The sequence below is a fragment of the Aedes aegypti genome, chromosome 3, assembly GCF_002204515.2.
Source record: "Aedes aegypti strain LVP_AGWG chromosome 3, AaegL5.0 Primary Assembly, whole genome shotgun sequence".
NCBI lineage: Eukaryota > Metazoa > Arthropoda > Insecta > Diptera > Culicidae > Aedes > Aedes aegypti.
This window is the reverse complement of record NC_035109.1, coordinates 138,019,563-138,041,698: the sequence shown is the minus strand read 5'-3', so window position 1 is coordinate 138,041,698 and position 22,136 is coordinate 138,019,563. Positions and strand designations below refer to the sequence as shown.

At 35.1% G+C, this 22,136-nt stretch overlaps 2 protein-coding genes across 17 annotated transcripts in view; one reads left to right on the top strand and one right to left on the bottom strand.

Moving 5' to 3' along the window:
- Positions 1 to 22,136, bottom strand: part of LOC5567272 — a 286,367-nt gene that overhangs the window by 132,240 nt on the left and 131,991 nt on the right. The window lies entirely within an intron of this gene.
- LOC5567274 (zinc finger protein 768) lies at positions 889 to 20,895 on the top strand. Of its 5 annotated transcripts, none has more exons than XM_021850261.1 (4): positions 889 to 982; positions 1,103 to 1,162; positions 18,552 to 18,920; positions 18,987 to 20,895. In XM_021850261.1, exons 2-4 carry the CDS (start codon positions 1,150 to 1,152, stop codon positions 20,102 to 20,104), a joined length of 1,500 nt encoding a protein of 499 aa, XP_021705953.1. In that variant the 5' UTR covers positions 889 to 982; positions 1,103 to 1,149; the 3' UTR covers positions 20,105 to 20,895. The 5 variants fall into 5 exon arrangements, with proteins under 5 accessions (XP_021705953.1, XP_021705952.1, XP_001651681.2 ...); XM_021850260.1 differs by having other exon boundaries at positions 936 to 1,043; XM_001651631.2 differs by having other exon boundaries at positions 937 to 1,043; positions 1,115 to 1,162.

Genomic DNA, 22,136 nt, shown 5'->3' with positions numbered 1-22,136 from the left:
TTTCCTCAGCATTAAAAAAAGGTGTCATTAGAATCGTAATCTTATATTCTTTGATTTTTTTTGCGGAAAAATCTGAAAACTATTCAAAATCAATGAAAAAATACATACGAAATAAGAATAACTCTTTGCCTTTCGAATGCCTTGAGAGTTTCAATTGGACGTGAAATCCCAGAGATATGGACTGAACACTTTTGAATGTTTATCATTCGTTTTCATCAAAATTAAAGTAAAAACAGTTCGTGGCTTGATAACTCATTGATCAAATCAAAGAGAAATATATTTAAATAGTAGTTGAATATTTATCACCGCTTAAGCGTCCGGTTGTTGATGTATCACGGTAGCTTTGAAGGAACTAATTTTCCGCTGGGTTGTCACTATAATTTTAGTCGTTTTTATTTTTTTTTTCCGCCTTCTTACATTTGATTATTTAGTAGTGTTAACGACCAGGGCGTTCTCCACGATCTGTTTGTATGCGGGTCAAAGGAGGCACATCAAAAATGTTCTAAATCATTCAGAAACCTACAACAAATAGTGTAGCTAAACTCATGCAAACCCCACAGGATCATGAGACAAGATGACTTATGCCCAAATACGAGCAATTTGAATTTTTTATGTCAGCTCCGAGGCCTACTGGTATGCAAATAAAATAAACAATCTTCTCTCTAAAACTCGATATTTCATCGATAACGAGTTATAGTAAAAGTTAGTTATCATGGATACCACAATTGCACTGATTCAGTGTAGCTTACTCGATAGTCGCTTCAAAATTGAGTTATGTAAAGTTGACTATATTTTAGATATCGCGAATGATGATAACGATGATAATGGAATTCATAGTACGTAGAACAAAAAGAACACCCCTACCCATTTCTCTTTTTATAGCACATCGAGAAAACCGTTAGCTCGCTCCAAAACCATTGTGTGGGATCAGCAAAACAATATCGTGTTGTCGAATAAGAGATAGCTGTATATCACTATTGTAGTGATTGTCTAGCGTCTTGGTGTTTTTTTTGTGTCGCAAGATTGTAAAATCCGTTAGATTTGTAAAGAATAATCTAATTTTCCAAATATTTGTTTTTTTATTTGATTAATTTTCGTTTAGTTGTTGTTTTAGGTTTGTGAGTGATTTGTCGTATTAGATAGTTCAACATGCTTTCAGGAGGTAAGCGTTATGTGCTACGATTTGGCCGTTTCTCGCTATGGTTAAGTTTTCCATTGTTATCCGGTTATTCGTGATTGCTGATCAATGACCGTAACCGGAAAATTTGGGCAGAAGTTTCTACCTCTCGTGTTGAGTATTTAAGCAGAAGTTACCTTAAGAATAGCATCCAAATCATTTCTTGCACCACTTCAATGTCGATCTTCGGTATGTTAGCACTGGAGGTAAAAAAAACGAAAGGAGAATGCTGTATGGTCTATATTAAAATAACGTTTTTTCCTGATTTCACCTTCAGTTTTCGCTACCAAAGTAACATACGTTTGCGACAGCTAGCAAAACAAATCCTTTAACGATATTGCATTGTCTGTTCGGTAATGATTCACCTACAGTCTGAGAAACATAAAGTCATACATTCGTCACTGCACTTTTAATTGCCGTATTTTTCCGGTCAAATTAGAGCCTTATTGTCATAGTCTTTTGTTTATAATTCGATGTACAACACACGACCGACCATATGGCGTTTCGGTCCAATCATGCTTCCGAGATTGAGTGCACCGTTGCCGGAATCGGAGTGCGAGACCCAATTAGCCCAGGTAAATGTCGGTATGCTTGCTCAGACACGTTGTCGGTTATTCTTTTCTTTGTTTTGAGTTGAAGGAAAAGGATAAACCTCAATCGGAGAAAACGCCCACAAAAACAGCCGAGTGTGGATCAGTAACGGTTTCAACGGTTTTCTCGAGTGAGCAAATGGGGGAAAAATAAAATCCTTCTAGGGTCACGAGGAAATTGTCTTATTAAGCATATTGATACTTTTATGTTGCTCTTTATGCATTCTACTGAAGTCAAGAATAATTAAAAAATGTTTCCGCGAGCAGCAAGTATGCTTAGGGGGATGTCCCCTGTATAGAATAGCACCCAATACTAGATATCGTTAAACAATACAGCAATCATAGACCAACCAAGATGGTACACATAGATGATCCGATTTTGTCATTCTGTCATCAATTCCGTAAAAATGTTCTGAAAAGGGAATGAAAAAAAACGGGTCATCTATGTGTTATGAAAATCAGTTGATTTTGCACTTATAGGGTGATCAAAGTATTTTGGACAGACCGTTACGCGTATATAATTCAGCCATTTACGGCAAAATCAAATGAAAGTGGCCACATTATATACGCGTAACGCTCTGTCCAAAATACATAAAACACCCTATAGTTGAAAAAGTATCAGCACACTTTCTGCATATAATCTAATACAGTGATGCTTTTCCGAATCGATGTTGACTATGAGGACTGAATTTTATTACTTTGAAATTAAAAGCTACAGTGTCATTATGGCTGCAAAAATATACACCTAAGTCGTTAAATTCGTAATCCCGAAATTATTTATGTTAATCGATATTGTTTCACATTTATGGCTAATATAATGATTCGGGCCCAATCCATGCCTCCATTATATTTTTTTGCATGTTTGATACAATAATCGACAAAATCCATTAAAAATAAGCATATTTTGAGACACTGGTGCTGAAATTACGAAGATACCTTAAACATTATAAATCGAGCTGTCCTGAAACTTGGGAAACTTGTCTGAAACTTGGGACAGTAGGTGCAAGAACGGAATTGTAGATTGTCCATATTTCGATGAAGTAGCATTCATACTTTAATATTAAGATTGCATTCAATAAGGCTTGCTTGATCCAAATGTTTGTTCCATATTCAAAATCATTATGGATTAAGTTCAAATTTAAGGCGATACGTCAATTTGTTTTTCGGTGTTCAAACATCTTCATTAAAAAATAATAGAACGTACATATCACTAACACATTCTATGCAAACTTTGCGCTGTGTAGTAGCTTCCTTTTCTTTGATTGGACCATGGTTTCTCAATTTTTTAACGATATACGACATTAGATGCTGTCCGGTGCTGGATGATTTTCAATTTTCGGAAAGAAAGTCGAACACAATATCATTGCCATTCTTTAATGAATGTTCGAATCCTCTGAGCAGAATCTCAAATAGAGAAACTTAAAAGTAGATGGAGTACCGTGTACCTTCTAATTCCGCTCCTAAATGCTTATCTTTGACAGATACACGTATTTCGACTACCACTTTCAGTCTTCTTCAGTGTCAGTTACTCGTATCCAGTGGATACGGTACACGGTACTCCATCTACTTTTAAGTTTCTCTATCATTGCCATATCAACAAAACGCTGTATGTTTTATTTTTAAGGCAAATACAGTTGCTGGGAAAATAGCTAAAAATGAAAAAAGGCACATTTCATAGTTTTGTTGAATCACTTCGAAAATTTTGTTCATCAATGGTATAATGAGAAAAGAAATATTTGACGACCGACCAGAAACATTGAAGTAAATGAGAATACGGTCTTTGCTGTTCTACAGGTCATATGTAAGTGATATATGAGACTGAATGTAGGTAAACATAAGAATTAACAAAATACTTCTGGTTGCAAATCTATATAGTTTTTTTCAAAAACCCTTAAGGAAAGTTGTTATTAAAAGCTAAACATTAGTTTTCTCAATTGTATATTGGTATCATTCACTATCATTGGCGTAGTTAGGATTTTTTTCTGGAGGGGGCCTAGGGGGTGCCTAGCAAATACTTGTTTTTCAAAAGTACTGTCAACAGCAATAAGTAGGATTTTCACAAATTTCGTAATTTCAACGGATTTTTATTCATTTATTATTTTGTTTTATTTCACGGCACATCAGTGATATTTGTTAAGGGGCCGTCCATAAATGACGTAGTATTTTTTCACTGATTTTTTACACCCCCCTACCCCCTCGTAGCATTTCGTCACAAATGCTGGTACTCCCCCCTGGAAAATACGTAGCATATCAAGCACCCCCCCCCCCCTATAATTTGTTTTTATTTCTTTTTTTTAGTGACTGGGTTGAAACAAAAAATTGGAATTGAGAAGTTCAATACAAAGTTTGATATTAATTACTGACTGAAATGTAAGGATAATCTAATCTAACAGTTTGATATACAGTAGCGCTCAAAAGTAATTTGGAAATGTTTTAAATAAATTTTTTCCTTGGTTTTGGTTTCCAGTTTCATATAGGTTTTATTATATTACTTTTGCTGTTCATACTATGAAAAACAAGTTTACTATAAAAAAAGTGAAAAAAAAGTTGATTGGATTGATGAAGCTCGTTACTGTCGAGTAAGGGTCCAATATATTTTATAATATATTGAACAAAAATTTCGTTATATTAGAATATTGTTTTTTTAATTTATTCGTTGTAAGGAAATAGATTTCAATAAAGATGATCAAGAAAATATATTAATTTGAAAAGAATCATCGTTAATATTATCCAATTTCAAATCATTTTAGCAAACAGTGGCCAGATACATAAAATATTGCACTTGAAATATTTGGAATGTTTAGAAAATTTTAGCGATTATTATACAAAAACAATAATCTCTATTTATATTTCAGTTGAATTTCATTATCGTTTCCATACTGAAATAATCTTACACACCTATAATTAAACAGTTAAATAATAAAAATTCTTCAAATTACCGAGTTATTAAGAAAATTTAATGAAAGGAAAATTTTGATAACATTCGAATCTATTATCCTCATCAATATTCAGGCTATTCCAGCAAGAGCATTGATATATTAAAACAAATGATGAGTTGATTTGGTGGAGATCTCCTGCAACATTGAAGGCATAATTCACGGAATAAATATCTTTGTAATATTTGCCAAGAATAGCATGTTTTATTTTCTTGAAGAAATAAAGCCCCAACAGGAAATATGGATAATACTAAAATGGCTGACTTTATGTCATGTTAACAAATGGCAAAAAAATGTACACCAAGTAGTTAGAGCATTGATTTTAAATCAATTTATTAAACTTTTATTTTGTTTATTTATAAATTTATTAATCATAATTTCGTCCCCTTAATGCTACAACTAGATAACTCGAAAATCAAAATTTTGAGATGTGCAACTTTGAAAGTATGACCGTTTAACAAAGTGATGGTTAATCGCAGAGATTATGATTGGAAAATAATCTTTAACTTGTTTATTTTGAATCACACGCTTAAGACCTGTGGATATTTTGCAGATCTAATTAAGAAAAATGTTTTGACATATTGAAGTCAAAAATTTCAAATTTCGAGTTATCTAGTTGTAGCATCAAGGGGATCGATTTTTATAACCCAAGTTTATAAGTAAAAAAAAGAAGTTCGATAAAAAATAATTGTATGTATTTTTTTTCAGCGCCTTTCTCTTTACGGACTTGATTCAAAATGCTACGTCCACTAGTTAGGACCCCTCCCTCCCCCTCGTCACACTTCGTCACAAATTCGTAAATACCCCCCTCCCCCCTAAAAAGCTACGTCATTTATGGACGACCCCTTAATTTCAATTTTCACAACGGAAAAGATTCATACTTTTTGTAATCCAGTCAAGATTTCTAGAAAAAAAAACTTACAAGGAATGTTCTTTGTGATTCTTCCACGAATTTCGCAAGTACTTAAACATGTGCTTTGAAGAGATTTCTCTGAGAATTCCTACGGAGATTTGTTCATAAATTGTTTTCATAGTTTTCAGTGCTTTCTTAAAGAACTTATTTAGGGTCAGTGTTCCCTTAGTGGACAGTCCCCTATAGTCGCACTAGTGGCTTTTTACGGCCAATTTGCTATGAATCTTTTCAAAATATTTTTTGACATGAAGGTCAGGAGCTATTCATCTAAGTACCATTGATACACAGCTTGATTTTGTTCAAAAAATGATCGAAATAATTAGTTTTGCTTAAAATTTGAGCTCCCTTGCGCCTATAGTTAACCTATTGTTCCTATAGTAGCACTACTGAGAGAAACTATTTTTTATTATACGAAATAATTAATGAATTAAATTTTTTACATCAAACGAAAGCTTTTGATCCACACTTTCAAGGAAAAATATAAAAATTTTGTAAAAATACGGTTTTGATTAGTATTTTGCCAACGCCGAGATGCTAGTGCTACTATAGGAACAGAAATTAGAAATAGTGCACATGTATTCCTAATAAATGCAAACATATGACTTTTCGCAGTTTTCATATTTTTCCCACAAAACCAAGATAAAAAGCTTTCAGATGATGTAAAAATAATGACGCTAGCGTTATTTTTCGATTTTATACGAATATTTGTTCTTAGCTATGCAGCTATTGGTACATCAACCAATACTAAAACTATTAGTTTTAACTGAGTTTGTCCTGGGATTCCAACGGAAAATCATTTCCAGGCTTTTTGTTCTCACCAGAAAATTTCTCGAACAAATTGGATTAAAAAAATCTCTTGAAGAATTCCGCCAGAGAATGCATTAGAAATTCTATTAATCATTTCTCCTGGAAAGTCCTCTACGTACTAATTACATATACATTTCAATTGTAAGTTCGAAGAATTCTCCAGCAGTTCATTTATAATTTGTTTAGGATTGTTAGAAATTACTTAGAATTTCTCCAAAAAATAGTACAAAAAAATCTAGGAGTCTCACCAAAAATGTTTTCAAGATCATTCAGTTAGTAATCCCCCTCAATATTTTTTTCCATCAAGTATTTCTTCGGGCTCTAGAAATAACTCCAATTTTTTTCAAATGGTAATCTCAGGATTGTTCCATAAATAACATTTAAAAATGTATCCGATATCCATATTAATTTTTTTCAGTGATTGCTTTACAAACTCCTCCTACGAATCACTCCATAAAAAATAAACATACAAAAAAAATGAAAGAACTTTTTTGTTTTTTTTTTTTAATAATTACAGCTTAAAAATAATTCGCGAAAAATTACTAAATTCCTGTCGTAAAATTCAAGTAATATATCGTAGAATTTCTTAAATTTGTTGACAATGTATTTCAGAGAAAAAATGTCCATGCAGGATTTATTACAGAAAATCTTGCTCTTTTTCCTTCCTCTTCTATAACAGAAAATGATGGGTCAACTGAAAGTATTTGTTACTAAAATCTTACATAACATTCTGTATGAACTCGACAGTTTCATGATACTATGTTGAACACAAAAATCGACCAAAAGTTGTTCTTAACAAAAAAAGATATTAAAAATTTCTCCATTCTGAAAGTTTGTCTCAAACATCTGTTTACTATCAAGAATCTATGTTAAAAAAATAAAAAAAAATATTTAAAATGGGGTTTTTGTGTAATTTAAAATTTAAGTTTTATTTATGAATTTTCCATGAAAAAACATAAAATATTTTTTAGTGTGTATTTTTACTTGTAGGCCAAAACGGTTCACTATAATTTCTTCATAAAACAGTTTTTTATAAAATCAACATTTTCGGAATTAGAATTTTTCAAATAAGTTGCATGCAAAAAATTATAGGCCATTTTCAAAAGTTATTCTCGAGTCAAAATGATCGATTTTTCTATGGAAAACACTTATTGTACCATACCAAAAACAAAAGCAAAATTTTCTGCAAATCGAAGATGGTCGAGTTCTGCGACTGACCGATTTGACATGGAATTCGTCTCTAGAGGTCTACAAGCAAACTGCCACGAATACCTTTGCATGATCAATCTTACACAAGTCGATTTCCTCAGAATGAAAACATGATGGTATGACGTTATTTGAGCTTTCGATCAACGTCAATCCAACAAGGAAGTTAATACTCAGCAGCAATCCTGTTTATGTTTGCTTTCTCACAGAACAACCCCATGGCTTGCAACGTGGTTTATGAACAACTCCTTGACTATACAGTAGTTCCGCGTGCATTTGAGGAGGCGGGGATTATGGTTCATAAAAATTTAAACAAATTGTGGAGAATTGATCACAAGAAGGAAAGTGAGACGAAAAATTTTAAAAACATGACAAATGAAAGACCCCTTGCAGACTATAAAATTTCTAATTTTATTCGTAACATAGATCTGTTAGATCGTACAGATCTATGAACTTCGCACTAGTATCTAACTATTTCCATGCTTGTGTGATGACTTTACCACATTTGTTTGATTTCATATCCATATCTTATGATATGATCAATAGGGCGGTTCAAAATTTAAAAGTGTTTGAGAATCCAATCTCCCATATGATCCTTACCATAAAAAATAGTGTTCTGTGAAATTTTCAGCAGACCTTTGCCGTGTGTCTACGGGTAAGAGCCTCCATTTGCTGATGCGGTTCTTCTGGCTGGTCCCCTGGATGAAAGCAACTTTAAATTAGATTTTTTTTAGTTTACGGAATTCATTTGACGTCTAAAACAGTAAAATTAAACTTATATTTAAGGCTCAAGAATCCATCATTCAATCATCAAAAAGAAAAACCAGTTTCTTCGTTCAAATTTTAAGAAATCTTCATAAAAATCTATCATTGCAATCCAGATAGCAAATGTAATGCAATGAGCGATTTTCTTAAGCATTGCTTACATTTTGAGCAAAAAAAACTGGTTTTGAAAATTTGTAAAACGATGATAATTATTTTCCTCTTAAGATAATACTATCAAAGAGCTTACTTGCAAATGCTTTGAGTTTTCCTTCTCATCATCAAATCATTACGACCAATAACAAACAATCCTATGGAAACGATAGCAACCACTAGAGGGGGAAATTACATCAACAAACTCGCCAGCTCGCCGACTCGCCAGCTGTCATTTTCCACCCCCTGATCCCCACATCCATTGACTGCTTAGATTGTTGTTACTTTTTTCAATATACCTTGGCGTCGACTGTTCGCTTACCACCCAGTCCAGCACCCACTGTTCGAAATAACGAAACAATCTCTCTAAAAATGAGCCCCTTAACTGTGATTTTTTCTTTTTTTTCAGTTGCTGTTCGGGATGAACCACTGCGACCAGTATTCTGTAATCTTTTGTGGTATTCCCGTGCCCTTTGTTCAGTTCATGTCGTTCTACTCCAATGCTATTAAGAAATAATGAAGTAGTCGTTTTTTATACAATTCTTCACTATTTTGCATAAAACCTCTTTAGAAAAAGATACCGCTATTTATACCTTTTGGAGAGAACAGTTTGTCACCATTAAACTCTCAGAAGCGCGCCCTTTAATAAGATTCGGCCTCTTTGCTGGTTGAATGATACCGATTTTGACCATTCATCGGTACTCTTGCGTATGAAGTTATTGCCTCTACTTATAAGGTTCAAAGTCGTTTTTTGTAACTGTGAACAGGTTTCATAGCATAAGTTATTTAGATTCCTTGAAACAAGAAGCTTGTTTAGAATGTAGGAGGTCTGCTACTCTACTGATTCGGAATAGTTTCCCTCCTAGGTATTCGAAAATAAGCACTTGATCTCGGAAAGGACTTGTCTCATGAATTGAAACCAGCCTCAGATTCTGATTGAGCCATTTTTCCACTTCGACCTCCTCATCATCTAGGACAAATAGGTGGGTCTTAGTGACTTGTTACTTTCTTATACTCTTCCGACCATAACTTATCAGTATTAACAAGAACATATACAAAAAGAGTACAATATGGTAGATCTTACCTCGTAACGCACCTCGAAAAGGTGATCTACCCGCGTTACGGGAAGACACAATTGTGATACTTCCACGCCGATTTAGTTGCATGAGTAACGATCATGCTAGGGTATTTATACTTGCATGAATCTGTGGATTAATTATATGTCAACATGTGATAGAAATTTCAATAAATTCTCATAAGTTTTTACATAAGATATTAGATTCATTAGGAATCATCACTCACTCATCTGTACTTTATTGCTACCTGGCGATTTGTGACGTTCATATTTTTTACAAAGGCTGCTGAGTCCAACTTGAACGTCTGTCTGCGGTTTTACTCTAAATAATATAAATGTCATTTCTTACCATCTGAAATCAACCTGTCTATTTTTCATTTACCGATGTAAGCAATGATAAGTTTTCAAGTTCAATTTATTAATTTTGGTTTTGATAATTTTAGTTTTGAACATCCCTATCCATTTTTATTTTTATCGATTACAATAAACAAACAAAATATGCCCCAAGCACCAAAATATTCAATAATATTCAACCAATTTGCATTCAATTTAACCCAGAATTTCAAAAGCACTACTTGATATTATAGCGAACAATATTGTAGAAGGTTGTATCATGATTATAATTGATAACGTTGATGTTTTAACTATCTGAAGCAGATTTGTTAAGCACAAGCAAAATTGCTTTGTATTTCTTCAACACCTTATGGTGGCAGTCATCAGACGCATCATAGCCACCTATATGCATATATGTGATTGACGGGAGTTCTGACCTGAGCCTAACTCTCAATAACTGTAATGTTAATGAGCTTAAATCCAGATACATCCTTCTGCAACTATGTTCATTAAGGCATCAACTAGTGTATTCTTTATTCTGGGCTCAACTGAATTTGTTCAACTATACTGCCGTGAATCGCAAGTCAGTCCCATCTGTAAAAAGTACACGGAGCTGCAAATCAACCCAACTTTGACTTTTTTTGACGCAATTCGGCTCTTCCGTGGGATAACCCAAAATTGGGTTAACTGATATATACCTATCATTAGGTTGTTTCCATTTGACAGCGGCAACTGAGTTGTTAGTGCAAACAAAAATCTACCCAGCGTTAGCTTTCGAAGTCTCCGTGATGGGTTAAAACAACTTAACGTTAGGTAAACTCGAAGGAACCCAAATTTGGCTTATTCCATTGAACTTCGACGCTGGGTCGGTGCGTTTCTTTCTGTTTTTGACAACATTGCTGTTGCGAGAGAGGCAAAACAACCCAACCGTGGGTAAAAACTAAATGCAGTTTACCAAAATTTGAGTAAAAGAACTAATTTTTTGGGTAGTCGGATTTCTCCGTGTAGGCATTGAGAAAACGGGCTGTGAAGTTTTCAAACTCGTTTTCCATACAAATAAAAAAATATTAGGGGGTGGGAACATGTTCCAATCTCAATGAAACTTTCACAACTTGCTTTTCACTACGATATCTTTCCGAAAAAAATATAAAGATGATCTAAACAAGTTACATTTTTGTGTTCCACGGTGCGAAAGTCTGCAGTGGGACTGATATGCGATGTTGATTGAGATGTTGAAAACTGAACTCTACACAATTTTGACGAAAATGCAGATGGGACTGACTTGCGATTCACGGCAGATTACATTCTTAAAAATAATGAAAATTACTGTGGTCGTAATTGTCGTTATGACTGAACGACACATGATGTAAGTGATGGAACGACACAAAAACGTGTCTTTGAAGGTGTATTGAGCAAAATAAGTAATTTTACATGTTAATGGACACGGAAGCGATGGAACTGTGATCGACAATTCCCGAACCAGACACTGTCGTGTTTAAAATTTGACATAAATTTCAGTCATTCGGCTCGCTTCTTTTATGTGCATCCAAAAGACGTAAAATCACATGATTTTTTGGTAGTGTGTAGTCTACAGTACGAAATAGTGGCATAGGGTCAATTTTCAATGTATTTGAAACGAATATTCCATACATCTATGAATTGAATGTGCCAGCTGGTGGAGCAACCAATTGAGTTAAAGTTTCGAGAGAGAGCTTTTTTCTTACCCCAACCCGACCAGATGGAAGAAACAAGATTATAACATAATGTGTTCCCCTGATATGATATTGTTATATATCCTATTGTTATAAAACATGTACCGTTAGTAGTTAAAATAACAAAAATTCTAACAAAATTTGCACCAAATTAAACTAAAATATAACAAACACTGTTACAATTATAACAATATTTCTACAGAATGTGTTGCAAGGATGTTACAAAATAGCAAAATTATTGCAAATTATGTTACTGTTTATGACATCGAATATTATTTGCAATAAACATATAAATGCGATGTCAAAAATAGAACAAATCTCGCATACTCTGAGATAACGCCCTACAGGCCATTGGTAGCCACGTGTGTAGCTCATTGTTTCTGAGCACAAGAAAGAATAAGCATCCAAACCAACATCACGGGCAGGTAGATAATGATCCTTTCTTTGCCATAGCGTTGTTAAATAACATGAAAATCCATTCAAATGCTCAGAAACAACGAGCTACACACATGGTTATCAATGGATTTTAGGGCGAGATCAGATGTTATGCGAGAAATATTGTTATAACTGTGAAGAATATAACAAGTTGAGAACAAAGCCATCTCGATAACAACATTATATCAACTTCTGTTATTTATAACTGCTGCTGATAGGAATGTGTTATAACCTTGTTATGTGGTTCTGGTCGGAAAGGCAGATATCTAGGGGGTGCCCCGTTAAATTTTACAACTTTTTTTTGTTTTAGAACCAGTCTACTGGCCTATGTTCCTTATTTACTACAAAAATCAGTTCTAATGTGTCAAAAAATACAAGCAACGAAGTGCATATTGCTTTCGAGGTACAAGAATAGGATGAAGTGTACTTGATGAAGATGTTTAGGAAATGTCTTCTATTCAGTCATATAAGAGAGTCAACGAGTTTTGTATGAAGACGACAAGCATGTTGAAAAAACTCGATCTCGCAATTCAACCAATAAATTGTCATATGAAAGCCTAGTGAATACTTGGTAGATATCATATTAAAAATGGAGTGGCTGACCCAGTGATAGTGTATGTCCGATATAGTGCTGGGGTTTCCAGTGTATTTGAGCCCATTTTTATTTTTGTGTGTATTTCATAGCATGACCCTTGTCAAAATAAATTGAATGTGTATTAAGTAAGGGAAGAAAACAATTAAAAACCTTAACTTTTTTGCTTGCACCAGTACTCGTGGTACATTCCTATATTACAGTGATACCTCCATGAGTCGATGTTCCATGACTCGATATCGACTCATGGAACCATACTAAAAACAAAATTTCATGGTTACTATGATGGTCCCTAGAAGCAGCTTTCCAAAGGATTGCTGTTCCATGACTCGATATTTCCATGAGTCGATGGTCCCTTCAATATCGACTCATGGAGGTTTCACTGTAGTGAGTCTTATACGCTTCCAATCGCAAAACGCAACATACTGTTAGCCATCTATACTTTGGTAGCGCAACTAGTCAGTGGATGAGAGATTTGATTTTTCACGCATCCATCACATGCCGCTATGGGGAAAAATGTTTTATTTTCCTGATATAAGACGGTTAACAGTGAAACATTTAGGCGGGAAAGGTAGGAATATCCATTCTCTTTGTTCTACATACGTTCGTTTTTTGTATTATTGCACTCCTTTCATAAAAATTGAGATGCGGCTGGTAGGAGCATTAGTTTGAGGTTGGAAAACCAGGATATGTGAGGTTAGTTTCATTGAAACTTTCGCCTGAGCGATTTTTGCGCTTGAATAAAACACGCTTCGGAACATTCTCCGCTGCCCCTAAAAATACCATTGGGTAGATAAATGAATTCTCTACCATTGGATCTCATTCAATTTCATACATAAGTGAAGTAAGCGGTGAAAATAAATATTTTGTTCCGAATGTTTTGAAACCATGAATGAGTTTGACATTACTCTCGTCAACCATCATCATGACGACAGCAGCACACCCCACCGGACGAATTGTCGTGTTGGGAGCGAATTTCCATCATTTTTTTCGTACATTGTTACCATCAAAAGTGTCAAATTTTAAAAATATTCGAATAAAACGATATTTTGAAGTCCAATTATGAAAATTCTTTGTATTTCGGTAGGGTGACCAGATGGAGAAATGGTGTAACTTTGACAAAGTTACCATATTTGCAATCCGTCAAATGAAAAAGTTGAAATTGGCAGGGATTCTGGTCTCCCGATGCGCCATATTATTTTAAAATTTTCATTCGAAGACATCATACTAATAATAGCACGTTTCAATACGTTACAGCTAAAAGTTCGCAATCGTCCCACTGCTGTGCAGGGGTTTTATCATCCTTAGATTGTTTTCACGTGGAATGGAAATGAAAAGCTTCAGAATGACTTCAGATAAAATAAGGGGCTGTCCATTAACCACGTGATCATCTTTTAGAATTTGCAGAAAAAAACCCCCCACACCCTCCCCCTTCGTGATCATTTGTCTATGCAAAAATTGAAATTTGTATGAACCGTGGTCATTGGCTACACCCCCCCTCCCCCATAAATGTCCTGGTGGTTTATGGACGACCACTAACCAGTATTGTTTTTTTTTTATTTTTATTTCAGTGGTCCGCGGAGCCCTAGCGGGGCGTGATGACTTCTCAGGAGGTCAATAAGTATTTTTTTTTCGATTGATGAATAAATGTCAGGAATTTCTTAGCTAACTGGATTTGCATGGAAGCATTATAAACCGAGATGCAATTTTTAAAAATGTTTCTGTACTTATTTTGTTTAACTTCTTGATACGCCAAAGCTGATGAAATACCTTGGACTTTATTTAGTCAACAAGAGATTAATTCGTTTTTATTTTTTCTCACCAGATTATCTCTCTTTTTTTAAGTGTGTGTTCAAAAAAAATTCGTGAAATCTTCTTGATTCGAACAGTAAGATCAGTGATTTTCGACTGATAATTGGTCCTTGGTAGGTTTCTATCAAGAATTTGTCAAAACAAGGTATCCGGAAAATTTTTCGTGAAATTTTCTTTTTTTATTGTTTTTCTGGCTATTTTTGACTTTGGATAACGTCTTACGGCAACATACTGGTGTACAATTTCGAAAAACGAAAATCGCTCGCGTCACGAAAAGTGGTTAGATTTTGACTGTTAACAACATACTAACGCCCGGATAGATTTTCGAGATTCTTGCACCAATCGATTGGAATTCTTTCTACGAATCGACTCCAACAATAAAAACTATTGATTTTCATGACTAAACTATTGGTAAATGGGTAAATATCGTGGCATGTCTTATTTTCCATTGAAAAGCACATTTTTCTTGCTGTTATAAGGTTTTGACGTTTTGAAGTTTACATGTACCGTAATAGAGTCCTAAAGGACTGTCCCAATTTTAATACTAGACGCTTAAGTTTAGGCCAAAAACACATGTTTACTTAATTTTTTAATGTTTTTCTTTTGTTTAAGTCCAAAAAAACATTTTTTTAGATTTTGTCACACTCCTTGGCTTAAACTCAAATTTTGAGTGTATTCTGCTTTCCGTGTCCCTTCCGAAATGTCAGATAGGAACCACCCCAGTGTTAAAACAAAAAGCCCTGTGGTGTTTTTGTCGATTAAGCGAACGTCACACATGATCAAAAGTGTCAAGGTTCATTTATGGACAGAATTTTTAAATTAAACTTTAAATGTGATGTAGCCGTTATTTGAGCGGGAAAAATTGCTTAAATAGTTGCAGTAATATGTTCTTTCGTGCCATTAAATAAAAACAAGATTTCATTAAATATTTTAGGACCCAATTTTGGGTGAAATTGATCATTTTCATGGTTTTTCTTGTCTGTTTTCAACAATGTTGAAAATGCCAAACAACTGAATGCAGGAAAACAAATATGACTGTCAGCCTCTTTGGCTCATGTGCCAAAATTTTCTAACAAATGTGTTTTTAGTGCTAAAAACCATCCCTTAAATAAAAATCGGGGAAAATCGGGGTGGAATTGATCACTTGGCAATGCGATTATTGTTATTTTTTCAAACGACTCTACATAATGAATATGAACTCCCTGAATCCGAATATGCTTGCAAAATTCTTAAAAATGCAATATTTAAAGAAATAATAAATACAGTTGACTCTCTACAACTTGATATCGAAGGGACCATCGAGATAAGAAGAGATCGAAACATAGAACAAAATTTTAATGAATACTAGATTAAAAATCACTCCGTTACTAGGACAACTAAAAACAAACAGACGTCATTTCGTTTTCGCAAATTGTTTTAAATCCCTAAAATTTAGTCTAGTAACCTTTGATAATGGGTATATCGACATACGGAGAGAAAATTGGGAATGAAAATCACATCGAGATACGGAGATATCGAGATATGAAGAGTGAAAATGTATGCAGAATGAAGGGATCGAAAAAATCATCGACATACAGTATTGGACAAAACATTTGCAACTTTTTCGATTTTCCATACAAAATGACCAACTTCGGAAAGCTAGATCTCAGTTATTTATGGACCGATTCGAATGAAACTTTCACAGAACATCAGATATAACTTTAATTTTAACATATATTTTTGAATAATTTTTCCAATCACGAGTTTATAAGTAATAACGGTTTGACTAAAGCGTAATTTTCGACGAAAAATTCAAAACTTTTTATCTCAAAATCTGATAGCCTAACACAAAAACTGTCTTTAGCAAACTTATTCATCTCGTCAAAATCTACAACTTTGCTGAAGATACCATGAAGCTATTCCTTCAATATGTTTAGTTATGTCAATTATAAAAAATCGTCTAAAAATTCACTTTAGTCAAACCGTTACTGCTTTTCAACTTGTGATTGGAAAAATCACTCAAAAATATATGTTAAAATTCAAGTTATGTCTGATATTCTGTGAAAATTTCATTCAAATCGGTCCATAAATAACTGAGATATAGTTTATCAAAGTTGGTCATTTTGTATGGAAAATCGAAAAAGTTGCAAATGTTTTGTCCAATACTCTAGGGAGTGATATCGAGATGTATACACTCAAAATAATCCAAACGTCATTGTTACGTGAAAACATACGTGATTTTTTTCCATCGCACTTTTCACGTAGCTCCTACGCCAACCATAGGTAGCTCAGAATGAACGCATGAACTTTGGAAGTTCGTCCATTCCACCGTCGCTAAACGTAACAGCTACGTGGATTTTCCGGTAGCCTTTACGAAGCGTTTCAATAGGACCTAGATGGTTTTGCATTAAATTTAACTGTAATAAATACCAATCTTATTTCTAATAGGCTTTGGAAGAAAACTAATTCCCAATTAGAAAATGTAAACAAACTTAAAATATTGTGATATTTTAATTGTCAATCTGAGCATTTTGAATCCTGTTTCCTCAATTTTGTGCGTTTGATCTGTCTTGTTGTAGCCTTCGCGTGCTATAATTGAAAAGAGGTTATAATTCACGTGTAAAATATGAAGTAATGCAGGGATTCTTCGATATTCAAAGCATATTTACCTTGAAATCAATCTTACACAGAGATTAAAGCAGCAGCAGCTTCTGAAGTTCTTCACAAATCAAGCGAGCACCATCTTAGGATTTGAGCTCAACATCGAATGTACGTACAATATGCAGATGTCAAAATGAACTTAGGAACCTACGTGAATTCCACGTAAGTGCGATAGGTAACCTCAGTAAACATTACCGAGTCACTGTTTGGTGGTTATTAATGGTTTAGTAATCTTTATCTTAGTCAGGTGAAATGGAGGTAAAATGAATTTGGAATGATCTACGTGATTTTTCACGTAGCAATGACGTTTGGATTTTTTTGAGTGTAACATCGAAATGTGGAGAGTCGACTGTAGTTAATTTCAATAATTGCAATGAAAACGCCTAAATGTAGGCAATTTCCTAAGAAAATCCCAGACATCTAACAGAAATTTGATTATTACAACTGTATGAGCTAATTGGTACGATTTTAGAAGATGTAATCGGGCTCGGGGATACATTTTAAGCATCCTTACAAACTGTCAGCTTGACACCATGATCAAATCCTTGTCTAGAACTAGAAGTTTTCCATGATTTCTAACTTTTAACCGTGCCGGCAATATATTGTTTTATATTTGTATTACGCATTCAATTAGACTTATTTGTAGATTGTTAAAAATGTCAATTTCTGCAACAGTTCTCAAAAATCCACAAATATCTTAATAGTCATCTCTTTTCTTGATATGAATGTTATGGTGCTTACTGATAGCTAATATTAAAACCTTTATGGTATCCAAGCTACAGAAACAATCTCAACTATACAACCGCTTGTACTATAGTTTCAAATACAATGTTAACTATTGGGATCTGAATGCCCTGAATTTTAAATAATAAAATGGAAGTGGGATCGCAATTCAATATTTGAACTTGATTCGAGCGAGATTTTTGTTCAAAACTGTGCAGCTGCGTGATTTTAATTAACATTTCCAACATTCTTAAATCGCAACACTATGCTCATTTTACATTATACCTTGAATTCGGCTTATTGGCGAATCCGACAGTTTAAAATATTAGTTTTGATTTTCTTAATTTTAACGAAATTAAATAGTAGAAATGCCAAAACGTGGTGTAATATACATGTTCCGAAGAAGTTGCTACTGAGTTGATTTCATTCATAAGAATATTCCAAATCAAAACAGTGTATGGCTTTTGAAAATCCTATAAGAAACGGCAAAGACCGGCAATAATGCACAAAAATCTACCCATATCAAGCATGTATCGTCGCTTTCCTTCTAAGTACATATTCTACCCGAACAAAATACCTATAGCGATAGTTACCTGATGACTCAGAGATTTCATCACCGGCTTCATTCTTAGTCAGTCCTTCAAAGAGATAACATCGTCTGATGATAGCCGTTGGTTATTTTCAGATCGCCTCTCCGACAATTGTCACAGAGCAAATCCTTATATCGAGCAGCGTGCATCCACAGGCTTTGATATGGATCCATTGGGAGACAATTCGCCACTATGGGGAGCCACCCAATTGAACTACCCCGAATTCGCCCGCCAATCGCAATGGCCCGACAGCAGTGATCCTCACCACCAGCATGTTATGCAATCCGATGGATACAACTCATATCCAGTTGCACCGATAGAGGGCAGCTACATCGAGCTACGAACATCCCCGGAAATCGTCGAAGCCGATTCTACTATTGCGGAAAATGGTGGAGTCATCTACCATGATTATCAGCAACTACCGGCAGGACCATCAGCGGCGGACATGTTTCCGGTTCCTACTGGTGGTTATCAACCTAGTTACGTATCACAGCTTCCGTTTTCTAACTGTAACAATATTTTGTTGTCAGAAATCGGATCCTATCCACCGGCGGAAGAAGGAGGTTCTAGCAAAAACATGTCACCAGACGGAGGCTACTCATCACCAGGCCCCGAATACTACGCATCGTACCAGATGGTGCCGCAAGCATACTCAGACGCATCGCCATATCAGAATGTGGAATCTCCACCAGAAAGTGAAACAGTGAAATATGAAGTGCTAGAGGTGAAAGAAGAACCGGAAGTGTACCGAAGTGATCCGTATGCTATGGGATACCCGCAACCTAGCAATGTCAATCAAGTGCAGAAATATAACGCCAACAATAAACCTGTCATCCATGGCAATATTCTAATAAAACCAGCTAACAACTCCGAGCCATCGCAACAGTACGATCAGTTTGAAATACTTCATTTGCACAACCCTATGAACTATCCGGTTCAAGCATATGCCCAAGTGGAACCCAACGTCCAACAGCACATTCCACAAGAACCAATAAAAATCGAAGTGAAGATCAATGCACCACCGCAGCCTCAACCACAGCTAAAAGCCCAGACTAAACAACGCAAACCTCGTAGATCGCGTCCTTATCCCAACGTATCATACAATCAGCAGCCATCGGCGTCGATTGACTTGGATCCGCCAGCCCCAACACCCAAGTACCGTGTGCTTCATGCCAATCCACCGGTTCCAAGCTACAGTAAACCACAAGAGGAAGAATCGGAAGAAAACTGCGCGCGAAGATCCGCTCGTCCAAGTGTCATCGAGTGCAGTGATTACAAGTGCAAGAAATGTGGCACCTTCTTCGCCCGCCAATGTGGCCTCACCCAACACCAGAAGTGGATCCACGCCGAACGGAAGTTCCAATGTGAACGGTGTGGCAAGAAATTCCCGTCACAGGAAGACCTCACCAAGCACATCAAGCGCCACGACATGAAGGACAAGCCGTTTAAGTGCCCGATATGCCCGAAGCAGTTCTGCCACAAGAATGACCTTCGCCGTCACATGTATCGCCACGAGGAGAGCACACCCTACGTGTGCGACTCGTGCCCGAAGTGCTTTATCCGCAAGGACCACCTCTTGGCACATCAGTTGTCACACGATCGACGCGAAAAGAGATCCCACGATAAGGAAAACGGGAGCCCGATGTAAGTACAGAGAGGATCAGTGAGTGCAATCTTATCGGAAGAGGTCCTAAGTAAACACCAACGGAGAAGAGCCCCGCTAACACTACGCCACTACACTATGCGCAGATGGCTGCGCAAAGCAATAATCCAGTAGACAAGTGCAATGCTTTTAAAGTTTGTTCTATTTTATATATTTATATTTGTTTACAATTCCAATCCGGTGACTAATGCAATAGTTAGAGCAGATGCTATTTAGATGGCCCGGAAGCAATCTGCGTACTTCTTTCGGTTCCTTTTTGTAGTGTTGAATAGCGTGAGAAATGGACGTTGTGAATGATGAGTGAATGTGAAGAACTGTTGCCGATTACCCAGATTAACGGAGTAAGGAAGTGAAAATCGAAAAAAAACTAGATTAATTCGCATTCCCTATCATTTCGATATCTACTTGTATTTTATGTTACTATTGTTTGTGTAAGTAAGTTTACGAATTTACATAATGCTCATTATCTCAAAATATTGAGGTCGTACACGAAACAGTATTAATGCCAGTAGGCAAATGATCATTAATAACTAAATATTTAAAAAATCCAAGAATCTTGGCGACAATTGAAAAGTGAACGTTAAAATATATACATTTTCGACGTAAGAGAAATACAAATAAGTCTGAGAGCATAGGTAATAAGTGATGTGAGATTTATTATACAAACAGTTTATACGTGAAAAGTTTACAGTTTTTAGCCAATTTTACCTAAAACTATCAATACAATTGACTTTTTAATAAATGATAAAATATACGGTCGGAAGACATCAAAAGCATCTAGAACTTTTCATCAGTAAACCTAATGAAATACAGTGATTTCTCGATTATAGCACGGACCCAAAAAAATTTGGCGTGATATAATGTAAATGTATTTTTATGCTATATAATTTTCATCAAAATTTGTGTTTTGAATTGCAGAAATAAAGCTAATGAAATGAAAAGCACGTAAGGCATGGGCTTAATGAATATATGTTGATTGCATGGGATTGTTTTTCAATGTGAAATGTATGAATTTCATAAAATTAATGTGGCGTGACAAAATCGAATAGAAAACCGTGCTAAAATCGAGAGTGAAATAATGAAGCGTTATTGAAACGAGCAGTGATAAAATCGAGAAACTACTGTAGTGAGGAACATAGACGAAGCAATGTTATGCTACGGTTTTGATTTCAGACTTGTTTATGATATATCTATTATTCATGTTTTATAATGAAGCATTTGAAGGGCTCAAACTGTGAGTCGTGGGTTCGAATCCCGCCTGTCGAGGATCTTTTCGTGAAGGAAATTTTCTCAACATCCCAGGGCGTAGAGTATTTTTATGCTTGCTAAACAATACATGAATGCAAAAATGACACATTGGCAAAAAAAACTATCAGTTAATGACTGTGGAAGTGGTCATGAGAACGCAAAGCTAAGAAGAAGATTCTGTCCCAGATGGGACGTAACACCAGAAAAAAATAAGAAAATGAGAAAAAAAACATAATGCGTGTGTCTTATTTCATGCAAACTATTAGGTAATATTATCTATTCCAAGAATGTTTGAAATCGGCCAGCACAAATGTGAAAGAGCGTAGCCAACTAACGGAATAAATGATATTTATTTTTCTCTCTTTGATATCTGATCATAATGTTTTTTTTTCAATAATAAGTTCAAATCAATATACGAGACCAATAAAATTATTGATCGATATGAATAAAGTTGTTTACAATGAGACCTGTTATCCGAAAAGCCTTTTTCTCTGATATATCTTCCTCTCTTTATGAAAATGTTGTGTCTACCGAAGAATTGACTGGATGAACAGTACTGCCCATGATTTATAACTGTGTTGTTATATTCACCAAAATGGCTTTGGTGAGTGAATTTGATGGAAAGCGCCACCAATTTTTGTTGCATAGGATTCATTGCACCATAGCCCGAGAGCGTGCACGGAAAGAAATAACAATTGTGATTGAAACCAAATTTGTAGGGGAAAATCAACTGATGATCATTGTCGTTCTACTACTGCGTGGAAAATTA